The 15,089-nt window shown below is 43.9% G+C and overlaps 2 protein-coding genes across 11 annotated transcripts in view; one reads left to right on the forward strand and one right to left on the reverse strand.

Moving 5' to 3' along the window:
- Positions 1–10,506, forward strand: part of LOC134353935 (synaptotagmin-1-like) — a 142,918-nt gene extending 132,412 nt beyond the window's left edge. For all 4 annotated transcript variants that reach the window (XM_063062497.1, XM_063062501.1, XM_063062500.1 and 1 more), the window contains exons 8-9: positions 979–1,112; positions 9,750–10,506. In XM_063062497.1, coding sequence (XP_062918567.1) covers positions 979–1,112; positions 9,750–9,959 — 344 coding nt within the window. In that variant the 3' untranslated portion in view covers positions 9,960–10,506. The remainder of the gene's footprint in view (positions 1–978; positions 1,113–9,749) is intronic.
- LOC134353936 (uncharacterized) overlaps positions 1–15,089 on the reverse strand; it is a 431,517-nt gene that overhangs the window by 320,184 nt on the left and 96,244 nt on the right. Inside the window, exon 1 of one of the 7 annotated variants that reach the window (XM_063062508.1) lies at positions 14,823–14,950. The exons of 5 other annotated variants lie outside the window; for them this stretch is intronic. In XM_063062508.1, the coding sequence (XP_062918578.1) occupies positions 14,823–14,897 (75 nt within the window). In that variant the 5' untranslated portion in view covers positions 14,898–14,950. Of the gene's footprint in view, positions 1–12,904; positions 13,378–14,822; positions 14,951–15,089 lie in introns of those variants that run through there. One more of the 7 variants, XM_063062502.1, reaches the window with a different exon arrangement.

Raw genomic sequence — 15,089 nt, forward strand, 5'->3', positions numbered from 1 at the left:
ACAACAAACAGTACAGCACAGTACAGGCCCTTTGGCTCACAATGTTGTGCCAACCTTTTAACCAATTCTAAGGCTAATTTAACCCTTCCCTTCTACATAGCGCTCCATTTTTCTATCATCCATGTGCCTATCTAAGAGTTTCTTTAACATTCTAATGTAATGCCTCTACCACCACCACTGGCAGGGTATTCCATGCACCCACCACTTCCTGTGTAAAAAAATTACCTCTAACTTCTCTCCTATACTTTCATCTTAAAATTATGCCCTCTCATAGTAGTCATTGCTATCCTGGGAAAAGGGGATTGGCTATCCACTCTATTTATGCCTCGTGCCATCTTATACACCTCTATCAAGTCAATTCTCATCCTCCTTTGCTCTAGAGAGAAGCCCTAGCTCACTCAACCTATCCTCAGATGACATGCTCTCTAATCCAGACAGCATCCAAGAAAATCTTCCCTGCACCCTCTCTAAAGCTTCCACTTCCTTCATATAATGAGCCAACCATAGCCAGACATGATATTCCAAGTGTGGTCTAACCACAAGAGTTTTAAGGAGTTGTAACATTACTTCTTGGCTCTTGAATTCAATTCCCTGACTAATGAAGTCCAACACATAATATCCCCTTTTAACAGCCTTATCAATCTGCACAGCAACTTTAAGGGATCTATGGACATGAACCCATCCCTCATTACCTCCACACTGCTAAGAATCCTGCTATTAACCCTGTATTCTGGCTTCAAGTTCAACCTTCCAAAGCGAATCACTTTGTACTTTTCTGGATTGAACTGCATCTGCCACCACTCAGCCCAGCTCTGCATCCTGTCAATATCACATTACAGGCTACGAGAACCCTCCACACTATCCATAAACCCAAAAACATACCACCCACCCTTCCACTTACACGTCAAAGTTATTTATAAAAATCACAATGAGGAGTTTGCATCTACTCATTAATCCTGGAATTAATGTTCATACTAGATCCATATGTGAAAATCCACCTCATGCAGAATTCCAAGAGGCTGAAGAAGAAGAAGACGACTATTAAAAAGAACACCTTGAACCCGTACTACAACGAGTCTTTCAGCTTTGAAGTGCCCTTTGAGCAGATTCAGGTATGGTCAAGCACGTGTTTGTGAAAAACCTGTTCAATTTTTTATTGGTATTGGTGTTTATTATTGTCACACGCACTGAGTGAAAAGCTCGTCTTGCATACTGTTCTTACAGATCAGATCACAATCCAAATCACAATGTCCAATCACTGTATTATAGTAGAATGAGGTGAAACAATAACAATCCAGATAAAAGCATAACAGCTACAGTGCAGGTAAACAATAAAAGTGCAAGATCATAAAGTAACTTGTGAAGCCAAGATTCCATCTTATCTTACTGGGGTCCATTCAATATCCCTATTAAAAGCAGGACAGAAGCTGCTGATACAATACTGTGCAAAAATCCTGGGTGTATATATATATATATATATATATATAGTAAGAGTTTTGCACAGCACTGCATTTGACAATGTGGAATGGAGAGCGAGTTTGTAAATGGGGTGGAAGGAAAGGATGTTGGGAATGGCAAGGGTGGAGCACCATTTGGAGGGGTGTGGGACAGGGGGCAGAGAAGGAGTGCCAGAGGTTGAGGGTGGTACAGGAGCAAACACACCCAACTTTGAGACACCAGGTCATTTGATTCCAAACAAATGGCTTATTGAATGTCTCTCTGGTGCTTTCCACTCCCTGCCCTCTCCTTTCCCCTTTTCCCAACCATGATTTCCCTCTCCCTGCCCCCTTCCCACTATCAGGGACCCATATCAGAATTAGGTTTATAATCACTCATAAATGTCACGAAATTTGTTTATTTTTTCAGCAGAGTACTGTGTAATACTTAAAATTACTACAGTACTGTGCAAAAGATTGTGTGTGTGTGTGTGTGTGTGTGTGTGTGTGTATGTGTGTGTGTGTGTGTGTGTGTGTATGTGTGTGTGTGTGTGTGTGTGTGTGTGTGTGTGTGTGTGTGTGTGTGCCTAAGACTTTTATGTACTATGTGCTTTTAGGCTTCTGTATCTTCTACCCAATGGGAGAGGGGAGAAGGGAGAATGTCCAGATAGGGTGGGGGGTGTCGTTGATTAAGTTGGCTACTTTACTGAGGCAGCAAGGTATAGACAAGAACACAATTTGTCTCCAGTAAATGGGTGTCCAAAACTCAACATCTAACAGCAGCACACCCCCACCATCAACACCGTGTGTGAAGGAAGGGGAAAATCACCACTAACTTTGGTCAGCCTTATAAATACAAGCCAAAACTCTTTAGTCCAGCAACTCTTGTGGTCCAGCTTGTTTGGAATCTATGGTAATTAAGGCTTCTAAGGTCTAACTAAGATCTAAAATTCCCTAAGATCCATCTTTACCTGTAGCTGATTATGCCACCAGTCAACTTCTGTGACTTCAGCTGACAGGGTTCTTGACTTATGGAAGCTTCAGGTTCCGAATAAGAGACAGAAAGTGACAACGTTCAGACAGAACAATTCTCCTGCTCAGAGGAAGTTGAATGCAGCAGTTGTTGTTGTTTGGATTTTCTGTGGATCATCAACAATAAATTTCTAAAGGTGCCAGACTAGTTTCTGTGGACCACCAGCAGTAAATTTCTAAAGGTGCCAGACTAGTTTCTGTGGACCACCAGCAGTAAATTTCTAAAGGTGCCAGACTAGTTTCTGTGGACCACCAGCAGTAAATTTCTAAAGGTGCCAGACTAGTTTCTGTGGACCACCAGCAGTAAATTTCTAAAGGTGCCAGACTAGTTTCTGTGGACCACCAGCAGTAAATTTCTAAAGGTGCCAGACTAGTTTCTGTGGACCACCAGCAGTAAATTTCTAAAGGTGCCAGACTCATGAGTTTGGAATGACAAGAGCAGATTAGAAGCTTGTGACAACGGCAATTTCCCAGAGCTGCTCCATCTTCTACAGGTCACACGTCAGGTGTAGGTGTTTGGGTGTGTGTGGAGAGGCACTCAACAACTTCAACTCCATTCCAGACAAGGAAGCCCATTTGACTAAATATCCTGTCAGTCACTCTAAAAGTACTAGTCCCTTTGTCACTGGTACGGGGTGATTGCAAACTGCACCACAAACTTAGTGCAGCTTTTTGCCGAGAACAGCAGCTCTCAAACCGGTTACTCAGCCACCATGAAGAATAGTGCCTACGGGCCCATGGGAACATCACCAACAACAGTTCTCCTCCAAGTTACACAGCATCCTGACTTAAACATAGAACACAGAACATTACAGCCATGTACAGGCCCTTTGGCGAACAATGTCGTGCAAACTAACCCTTCCCTCCCACACAGCCCTCCATTTTTCTATTATCCATTTGCCTGTCTAAGAATCTCTTAAGTGTCCCTACTGTATCTGCCTCTATCACCACCCCAGGCAACACGATCCACACACATACCACACCCTGTAGGAAAACTTACCTCTGACGTCCCCCTATACATTCCTCCAATCACCTTAAAATTAGGTACCCTGTATTAGCCATTTCCACCCTGGGAAAAAAAGTATCTGGCTTTCTATTCAATCTATGCCTTTTATCTTGGATATCGCTATCAAGTCACCTTTCATCCTCCTTCCCTCCAAAGAAAAAAGCCCTATTTCACACAACCTATCCTCATAAGATATGCTCTCTAGTCCAGGCAGCACTCTGGTGAATCTTTTCTGCACCCTCTCTAAAGTTTCTACATTCTTCCTATATGAGGTGACCAGAACTGAACACAATACTCTAAGTGTGATCTAACCAGGGTTTTATAGAGCTGCAACATTACTTTGCAGCTCTTGAATGCAATCCCCCGACTAATGAAGGCCAACACACCATACACCTTCTGAACAACTCTATCAACTTGCATGACAACTTTGAGTGATCTCTGGAAGTGGACGCCAAGATCACTTTGCTCCTCCACACTGCTAAGAATCCTGCCATTAACTTTGCATTTTGCCTTCAAATTTGTCCTTCAAAAATGAATCATTTCACACTTTTCCAAGTTGAACTGGAATATAAGTGACTCACATAACAGAAATGGTTGATTCTAAATCCAAGGGCTCTATAGGAACATCTCTACCAGAGGGAATATTGTTGTTCATGAGGGCTGGATGGTAAATGCTGCCCTAGTCAGCACCATCCTTAACCCATGATTCAGTTTTGTAAACCAAGGCTCAAACAAGGTTGAGAACTTTGACAAGTCCAACTTCCTTGGAAAGTCTGTGAGACAAAGTGTGTTTGTGAAGTGTCCCCGGTGCAAACACAAATCTTTGAAACCAATGTTTTCAACTTACTATGTTTCCATGGTAGCCATTGTACAAAGTCTTTTCATTTTAAAAGAATTTCTTCTTGACAATTCTTGAAATTCTCCAACTATCTCTTTGTTTTCCTGATTTATCATATTTCTGTTGTCATCTCAGTTTTCAAAGCTACCTCTAATTCAGAGCGGTTGGCTCATGGTTCAGAGGTGTCTGACAGCCTTTGCCTATGATGGTCATTTGATCTGGCTACATTCGTGTGCTCTGAACCTGTTCCCCTGTCCACCAGTGTCAGCTGCAACAGAACACGAAGGCTTCCCGTGTTTTCAAAATCAGAATCAGATCCAGGTTTAATATCACTGACACATGTACACGTCATGAAATTTGTTGTTTGGCGGCAGCAGTACAGTGTAATACATTTACAAAAAAAGATATATTATGTTATAAACTAAATAAGTGTAAAAAGAGAGCAGAACTAGCGAAGTAGTGCTTATGGGGTGGTTCATTATCGGTTCAGAAATCTGTTAGCGGAGGATAAGAAACTGTGCCTAGAGTGTTGAGTGTGTGTCTTCAGGCTCCTGCACCTTGTCCTTGATGGTATTAATAAGAAGAGAGTATGCCCTGGGTGATGGGCATCCTTGATGATGGATGCCACCTTTTTGTGGCAAACATCAGTGAAGGTTGCACTGATCTTGTTTACTGGAGACGTAGTGCACATCAACACTCCGCTGAATTGTTACATGTGAACACAAAACTAACAGGTGGAAAATAGATTACTTTCTCTTAATTAAATGATCCCCATCTGCATCAGAGTCAGTCAGAGTCGAGTTCATTGCCATCTGCACAAATCCATGTGTGAACAGGTGCAGAGAAAAACTTACTTGCTGCAGCGTCACAGGCACAGAGCGTCAGATAAATAGCATTCACATGAAAAAGATAAACTGTACACAATTTTTACAAGAGTACAAAATTAGAACACTAAATAGCAAAGTCCATTGTAGTGCAAAGTGGTCATAAACTGCAGTGACTGATTGGTTCTAAGCTGAATGGTCAAAGGGAAGTAGCTGTTCCTGAACCTGGTGATGAGGGACTTCTGGCTTCTGTACCTCCTACCTGATGGTAGCGGTGAGAAGATGGCAGGATCCCACTTATTGAATTAACAGAAACCATACAATTATGCACAGGGTAACCTTTATCCTGTTGAATGAACATGAAAGTCGTATAGTTCCACAATGCTTCTGAGTAAACAGTTACCCTCTACAATTAAACACACTGTGCAATCCATCTGCCCTCACATGGGTTGCACTGTTTGTACAGTGCCCAGCCCCCAGCCTATTGAGTAAACAGGAACACTGTAGTATTTCAGCAGGAGAGGCCCTTTTCCTGTTGAGTAAACTCATTATGTGTAATTATAGAGTGCGTGATCCCACTGAATAGAGGAAGCCTTCAGATGCGCATTCAGAGAGATTGGCCCGCAACATAGTGATTAAGCAGAACTCAAAGTTCAAAGTAAATTTATTATCAAAATATGTATATGTCACCATATACATCACATATGTGTCACCTTGAGATTCATTTTCTTGCGGCATTTACAAGAAAATAAAGAAGTACAATAACATTTACGAAAAACTATAAATAACGAAGACTGACAAACAACCAATGTGCAAAAGAAGACAAATCATGCAAATAATAAAAAAGTAAATAAGTAATACTGAGAAGATGGGTTGTAGAGTCTTTGAAATTGAGATTAGTTCAGAGTTGAGGTGAGTGAAGTTACCCACGCCGGTTCAGGAGTCAGATGGTTGGCTGGTAATAACTGTTCCTGAACCTGATGGTGTGGGACCTAAGGCTCCCATACCTCCTACCTGAAGGTAGTAGTGAGAAGTAGTGGATGGTGGGGGTCCTTGATGATGGATGCTGCTTTCTTGTGGCAGGGGTCCTTGTAGACGTGCACTGCCTGTGATGGACTGGGCTGTATCCACCAATTTCAGTAAATTTTCCGTTCCAGGGCATTCCACACCAGGCTGTGATACAACCAGTTAGGATACTCTGCACTGTGCATCTACAGAAGTTTGTCAATGTGCATATTCATCACAGTGTATTTGGAGGCAGAGACAGCCCCATCTCCTACCCGGTAGTAGTAACACTGACCATCTTCAGAATGAAAAGGGACAGTCACCGTTGCTGCACACTGAGTAACATGCCACTCTGAATACACCAGGACTGCCACAGCCTGCATATGGTGGAATAACTCAGAGAGCAATGGCTGCAGAAGTAACATACCCCGGTGAAGATACCAGGACTCCCACTATTGCGCGCAGTGTAATAACTCATATACCAATGGCTGCAGGAGTAACATACCCCTGTGAATACACCAGCACTCCCACAGCTACGCATGGTGCAATAATTAATAGAGGATTGGCTGTGGGTAGCAGAGTCAGTTCCATACAGTTTGCTCTCTCTCTGAGACCACGTGGCAGGGGGGGTCCCAGCCCATATGGGATCTCCAAGTTCCTGTGTGGTCTCTGTGGGGTCTCTAAGACCTTGCGGGGTCTCTCCAGTTGCTCCAGTATCTCCCACAGACTGGAGATGAGCAGTGTGTTAATTGGCTGCTGGAAATTACCCCTTAAACAGGATAGTAGCAGAGAACCAAAAAAGAATGACGTAACATGAGAGAATGTAGGCACAGGAAATGCAGAGAGGAGAGGGGAACCAGTCGATGTTTTTTCCCTACAAACAAGCACGGAGCCAATGGGCTGAATTGCCTCTGACTTTTTATTGTAACCAATGAAAACAGTGTGTTGTTTCCACCCTCTCGCCCTATCACCCTATCTACTCACATTGCCCATTTCAGGGAGCTACAGGTGCACTGGAATGTCTCTCTGCACATTAAAGACTCCTCGAATTCTGTGCACTTTCCTTTACACTTCATCTCCCAAAGTGCAGCACATCAAAACTTGTTCAGGTCAAACTCCATTTGCCATTTCTTGGGCCTAAACCTGTAACTAATCTATATCCCACTGTATGCTTTGACAACCTTCCTCACTGTTTACAATATCTTCCTGCCGCTGTCTGTCAGGAGTTTGTACATTCTCCCCGTGAGTGCGTGGGTTTCCTCCGGGTGCTCCAGTTTCCTCCCACAGTCCAAAGACATACCGGTTGGTAGGTTAATTGGTCATTGTAAATTGTTCCATAAGAGGGCTAGGGCTAATTCTGGGGTTGCTGGGCAGCGTGGCTCGAAGGGCTGGAAGGGCCTATTCTGTGCTGTATCTCAATCAATCAATAAATATAAACTTACTGATCAGCCCGATGCACTTACATTCAAATTATTTAACCACATATCACAAATGTCAGGAGTCCCAGCACAGAACCCGTGGAACACCACTGGTCACAGACCTCCAGCCAGAGACACATTCCGCACCACCTCCACCCCCAACTTCATGATCAAGCTCCTTTTGAATCCAGTTTAACAAATTATTGCAGGTATCAGGTGCCTTAGTTTTCTGGATCAGCTGAACATGAGAGACTTTGTCAAGTGCTTTACTGCCCAACATTGACTATTGTCAGTCTTTGTCTATATACAGTGTTACGAGAATACACATAAAATTAAGATGTTTGCTGGCCTGGGCTAGCATCAGTGGCATCAGCAGTTGGTCTGCCACCTGCCCTCAGGGGAAGGAGAGATAAGGAACAATGGAGCAGCGTCTGGAGATGTGTAATGAAGGGATGTGGGAGGAAGAGCTGTCTGGAGCGGCTCCCCCCTTTGAGCCCTGAACTGTTTGAAGTGATGGACAGGCGATACCCCAGCAGGGGGATAAAAAGGGACAGGTTCGCTAAGACAGACACACACGCCACCCGAGGTAACGAGACCCTGGAAGCGGTACGCTTCTCACGAGTGGGTGGAAAGGTACGATCAGCGGGAACCCGGTGTGTGTCCGCCCTTGCCTGGGTGCCGGGTTCACTGCAGAGGATCGACCGCATCTGGAGGAGGGGTCACAGTCGGTGACCTCAGGTGACATCACCAAGGACCCGCCCAATAGCTGTTTGTGAACCATCTCGCTGGTCTGTGAGCAATCTTGCTGGTCTGTGAGTGAAGCCGTTCTGAATGATGAGTTGTTCCTATTCTATCTCTCTCTTCCCCCACGTTGTCCACCGCCATGGCAACGATTACTGCGAACTGAACTACTAAACTGGACTGAACTTTGAGTCATTTTGAAATTGGTCATTTACCCCTAGACAACGATAGAGCTTGATTGATGCTGTTATCTTAATTCTGTGCACATGTGTGGTCATCATTGTTGAACTGTTGCATTTATTATCCTTTCGATTACTGTGTTGCTTGTTTCCTTAATAAAACTTTCTTAGTTCTAGTACTCCAGACTCCAACTGAGTGATCCATTTCTGCTGGTTTGGCAACCCAGTTACGGGGTACGTAACAACAGTTACTTGTAAATTCTGTTGTATTTCTCAAGATAGCATATGATAACATCTACATACTTCATAATAAATTTACTTCGAACTTTCAACTTTTGAAGGTCTTCCAGTGGCAATCACTGCCTCTATTCAGTGTATATCGCTGGCTACAGTACCTTATGTTGATGGGGATGAACAGGGACAGGAGGTCCCAATGATATAAATGGCTCTGTGCCCAGGATTTGGAGCACATTCTTCCCCTGTGCATGGACAGGTGAGATGCTCCAGATCTCATCTCAAAGTTCAAAGTAAATTTATTATCAAAGTACGTATATGTCACCATTAACCCATCACTTGTCATTCCTTCTTCTCACCGCTGCCATCAGGAATAAGGCAGCGGAGCCTCAGGACCCACACCACCAGGTTCGGGAACAGTTATTACCCCTCAACCATCAGGCTCTTGAACCAAAGGGGATAACTTCACTCAACTTCACTTGCCCCATCATTGAAATGCTTCCACAGTCTATGGCCTCACTTTTAAGGACTCTTCATCTCATGTTCTTGATATTTGTTTCTTTTTGCATTTGCACAGATTTGCATTTTGCATGTTGATTGGTCACCCAGTTAGTGTGGTCAACCATTGATTCTATTATGGATTTATTGAGTAGGCCTGCAAGAAAATAAATTTCAGGGTTGAATATGGTGACATATATGTACTTTGATAATAAAATTACTTCGAACTTTGATATACTACCCTGAAGTTCATTTTCTTGCAGGGATTCACTGTAGAATGAAGAAATTCTATAGAATCAATGAAAAACTACTCACAGACAAAAGCTGACATTGATTGCTTGTCTGTCTTTGTTAGTGTGTAGTTTTTCATTAGTTCTGTTGTATTTCTTTGTTCAGTGTTTTAAGGACATATCTATACAAAAGGGCCTAATATATAAATGAGGTTGATGGTCAGACGACACTGGATGTTTCTGGAACTGAATTTACCAGACTATGCCATGCCTTTCTTAGGTGAGAAGTAACAATCTGTATCTTGCAGAAAGTCCAAGTGGTCATCACTGTTCTGGATTACGACAAGCTGGGAAAGAACGAAGCAATCGGCAAGTGTTTTGTGGGCTGCAATGCAACCGGCGCTGAGCTCCGACACTGGTCGGACATGCTGGCCAACCCCAGGCGACCCATCGCGCAGTGGCACACCCTCCAGCCTGAGGAAGAGGTCGATATCGCCCTGGGCATCAAGGCGTCATGATATCACACACGGGCCATTAGGAGACGCAGTAGTTGAATAAGCTTTGAACAGCTGTTTGTTTTTTTTGTGGCTATTTGTAAAATATTATCACAAACAAGTTGTTGATGAGCCTACACATGTACCTGTCCCAGGATATCACAGTGTGTTCAGAACAGCCTTGAATAAGGCCAAGTGTTTCTCTACTTTTCAGGCAGTCTGGGCACAGTGATTATATTCAAGGAAACTGTTTTTATTCCAGATCTGGTCATATTGTTATTCTATTTTCATTCTATGATTGTGTAGCGTTGTGCCTGTTTTGTAAGGGGGAAGTTAGACCGGGAGGTGAAATGAGTGAAGAGAGAAAGCTACAAGGTAACGGTATTGAAGAAAAAAGGAAAAATGCAGGTAACATCAACAGTACAAAATAGCTGAAAGAGGAATAAGAGAAAGGACTGTATCACGAACCCTAAAACGATCAGAGATTGCGGTGAGCAGATAGAATTCTATTTTGTGAACGGAAGTTTGATCTGTTGAATAAAACTTAAGTTATTGTTCTTCATGCACTGTGACTGGAGCTGGTTATTTCTAGACTGGTTGCCCACCACCCAAACTCATCACCGCAGTCAGCACTCCACTGTGTGGATAGAAATCTGTTCAGTCTGGCCACCCACCCAAACTTGTCACCTCAGCCCGCACCTCATTGTGTACAACCAGGGGGTGGGAGCATGCGGAGAACCATTCAGTCTGACCACATTCACATCAGGTGCTTCAGCCAACACAGTTGAGCACGACAGTGCAGCAGTTAGCACGATTCCATTACAGCACCAGCGACCAGAGTTCAATTCTCACCGCTGTCCATAAGGAGTTTGTCGGTTTCCTCCCACAATCCAAAGGTGTACAGCTCAGTAAGTTAATTGGTCACAGGGGTGTAATTGGACAGCGCAGGCTCATTGGGTGAGAAGGGCCTGTTACCGTGTTACATCTCTAAATAAGGTCACGTGGTCGAAGTGCAAGATGCAAACAAGAATCGATTCCAGTACACTGCTCCACAAGTGCAGACACTACATACTCTAGAGGTCAAGGTGGAAATCTGTCTGACTTCCCAAGGGTAACAAGTGATTGCACCAACCACTGTGCTACATTCCACCTGCTTTGCACACAGCATGGTGGGTATTTGAACAAATGTGTCAGACAGAAGTCAAAGGTGGATGTCAGAGTGGAAATGTCACGAATATCAACCCTCTCCCCTTTCCATTTCCCTCACACCCTCTCAATCCCTCCCTCCTTCCCCCTCCTCTGTCCCCACTCCCCCTCTCCTCTCCCAACCCCTCTCTAACTCTCCCCAATCCCTCTCCCCTGTCCTCTCCCAACCACTCTTCCCTTACCCTCTCCCTCTTGCTCCCACCCTCTCCTCTCCCCCTCTCTCTGTCCCTGTCTGTTCACACTGTTTATTATGGGTGAGTGCTGGGTGAACCCCTTTGCAGATACATCTAATATTGTCCAAGTGCACCCTCTCCAGGAGAACGTTGGTCATTACACCTGGTGAAGTTAAAGTCATCTGCCAAGTGCAAGTGCAGGTGCAATGAAAAACTTATTTGCAGTGGCATCACAAGTACATACAGAGCATCAGATAAACAGAAATCATTAGAAAAACACAAATTAAACATAAATTACACACAATTTTTACAAGAAAGAACACAATTAGAACAAAATTTGAAGTTTTATTTTAGTGCAAAGTGATCAAAGTGGTACTAAACTAGGAAACAAATGGTTGAAGGGAAAGTCACTGTTCTTGAACATGGTGGCGTGGGACTTCAGGCTTCTGTACTTCCTGCCTGATGGCAGCTGCAAGAAGATGGCATGGTTTAATTGGTAGGGATGGTTGTTGCCTTTTGGAGGCAGTGCCTCCTACACTACCAATGGTGGTATAATATTAGTGGTGTTTAAAAAGGTTTTAGACAGACTCATGATTATGCATGAAATGGAGGGACACGGATCATGTGCAGGCAGAAGGGTTTAGTTTAACTTGCAGCAGTGTTTTGGCCCAGAGACTGTGGGTCGAAGGGCCTGTTCCTGTGGTGTACCATTCTCTGTTCGATGGGTTTGGCCCAGGTATTCTAGACCAAAGGACCTACCCTCTGCTTGATGGCCATCCTAGGAGTAAGTGGGCCTGAAGCATTTCTTCAAGGAGACTTTGAGCACATTCTTACACATTTTCTCCTATCCACTTGGCAACCTCTAACCATGAGAGTACTCAAGAGTGGATTGTCTGTGTCAGGAGCCTAGCAGTAGGCACTTAAGCAACGAAATCACACAGCCAGCAGTATGGAATTGGGACTTCGGGACTGGTGATGTCATGGCAATCTCTCTTCAACACTTAAACCTCTCCTGGGAAACTCCAAAGCAAAAAAGAAACATCTTTTCTTGGGGGAATAAGTGCATTGAGTAGTAACCATAATGGAGCAGTTTGTGCACAGACACAGACTGAACGACCATTCTTCATCCCATTATTTTCTCATTATTTCTAATCTGCTGTCTGAAAGACTTACAACTAGAGGCAGGGCTCAGGAACAAAGTGCCAAGCAGCTGCTCTCTGAGCTGGGCAGTGATAGATCTAAAGCAATTTCGCTGCTGTGAATTGCAGAGAAACTGGTGTATTCAAAGTAACCTTCCAGCCCAGAGTGAAAAGCATTTGTTTTATTAAACAAATTTCTGTTTTGTTGGTCGGCAAATGCTGCAGGCATATTCTGCACAGGAAGACTTCATAAAACATGCAGAGGACACAGAAAACGGAACATAAGTCCTAGAACATAGAACAATACAGAACAGTACAGGCCCTTCAGTTCACCATGTTGGCCCAACTGTTTATACTTTTATATTTTATACTCTATTGTCACCAAACAATTGATATTAGAACATACAATCATCACAGCGATATTTGATTCTGCACTTCCCACTCCCTGGATTACAAATATTAAATATTAAAAATAGTAAAAATTAGTAAATATTAAAGATTTAAATTATAAGTCATAAATAGAAAATAGAAAAATGGAAAGTAAGGTAGTGCAAAAAAACCCAGAGGCGGGTCCGGATATTTGGAGGGTACGGCCCAGATCTGGGTCAGGATCCGTTCAGCAGTCTTATCACAGTTGGAAAGAAGCTGTTCCCAAATCTGGCCATACGAGTCTTCAAGCTCCTGAGCCTTCTCCCGGAGGGAAGAGGGACAAAAAGTGTGTTGGCTGGGTGGGTCATGTCCTGGATTATCCTGGCAGCACTGCTCCGAAAGCATGCGGTGTAAAGTGAGTCCAAAGACAGAAGATTGGTTTGTGTGATGTGCTGCGCCGTGTTCACGATCTTCTGAAGTTTCTTTCGGTCTTGGACAGGACAACTTCCATACCAGGTTGCGATGCACCCTAGAAGAATGCTTTCTACAGTGCATCTACAAAAATTAGTGAGGGTTTTAGGGGACAGGCCAAATTCACGCCAAACAGGCCAAAACCTACTCCACGATCAATCTAAACCTTCCCTCCCATGTAGCCCTCCTTTTTTCTAACATCCATGTGCCAATCTAAGAGCTTCTTAAATGCCCCTAATGTATCTGCCTCTAGCACCACCCCTGGTAGGGTGTTCCATGCACCCACCACTCTGAAAGTAAAAACCTACACTATACTGTACTTTATTCCAATCACCTTAAAATTATGCCCCTTATATTGACCCCTTCAACCCCTGAGAAAGAGTCTCTGGCTACGCACTCGATCTATACCTCTTATCCTCAAAGTATCGAAGTGCTTATATGTCACCATATATAACCCTGGGATCCATTGTTTGAGTGTTAATCTGTTTCTCAATGGGCTTTTGTTTTCTCAGTATCCCAGACAGGAGAGCTGTAGGACCCAGACATGGAACCTCAACCCACAATTTGTCACTAGTAATGTAGGCAGATGCATCAGAGGGCCAAAACTTCAGGCAGGTTTGAACAGCAATTTGTAGATATCCTGTGATATTCCAGTAAATTAACGGGACTCTCCATTATAAAATTCAAAGTAAATTTATTATCATGTATTCTGTCACCATGTACAACCACCCTGAGATTCAGTGTCTTGCAAGCATACTCAATAAATCTATGGAATAATAACCATGACAGAATCAGTGAAAGAGCACGCCAACTTTGGCGTTGGGCCAGTGTGCAAACAAACTGTGCAAATAGAAAAAGAAATAAATAATAATAATAAATCAATAAGCAATAAATATCGAGAGCCTCGCCAATAAAAAAAATGGACGCCACTGCCCAGTTAGTTACCGGTGAGGTGCTGCTGTAGTCAGGACACAGTTCTATGAGGGGTAGTGGCGAGCCGCTACTGTACAAGATCATTTCTGGCTGTTCAGCAGGTCAATGAATGTCTCATTCACTGTCCAACTACTGGCAAGTTCAATGGTGCATGCGGCCCAATTCCTTGTGGCCTACTGGACTTGGCATATGTACCGAGGCAGAGTGAAAAGGGTCTCGGCCTGAAACGTCGACTGCGCCTCTTCCTAGAGATGCTGCCTGGCCTGCTGCGTTCACCAGCAACTTTGATGTGTGTTGCTTGAATTTCCAGCATCTGCAGAATTCCTCGTGTCGGAGTGAAAATCTTAGTTTTGCATGCCACCATAGAGATCATTCCAAACCAGAAGAATAATGAGGTAAAACAATAGAACAGCAATATCAGAAAGCGGTTACAGAGAAAGCGCAGTGCAAGCAGGCAATATGGCGGAACGTCATGCTAGGTAGAATGGGAGGTCAAAAGTTTATTTTGAACGTACAGGTGGTCCATGAAATCCTTACAGTAGTGGGATAGGAACAGTAATAATAAACGCTATTCTGAAATATTTTACTCTTGTTACCTCATGTAAGCAGTCAGAGCCTCTGACAGTGCAGCACTTGGTGCCCAGGCGGGACTCGAACCCACTACCCCACATCTCAGTTCGGACCGCGAACAGCGAGAAGTAACACGTGACCCATCGGCGACCAGCGCCGAGCTGCTGTAGTCATTCTCTTCCGTAGTCATGCGCAGACGGAAGGCGCGCGAGAGGGCAGAGCGCGCGACCGCTTTACAAGCCCCCTGCGCGCGCCGCCTATGTTGACCGTTGGTCCACTCGTTGCTCTGGAGA

This window comes from Mobula hypostoma, chromosome 11 (genome assembly GCF_963921235.1).
Source record: "Mobula hypostoma chromosome 11, sMobHyp1.1, whole genome shotgun sequence".
NCBI classification, from domain to species: Eukaryota; Metazoa; Chordata; class Chondrichthyes; order Myliobatiformes; family Myliobatidae; genus Mobula; species Mobula hypostoma.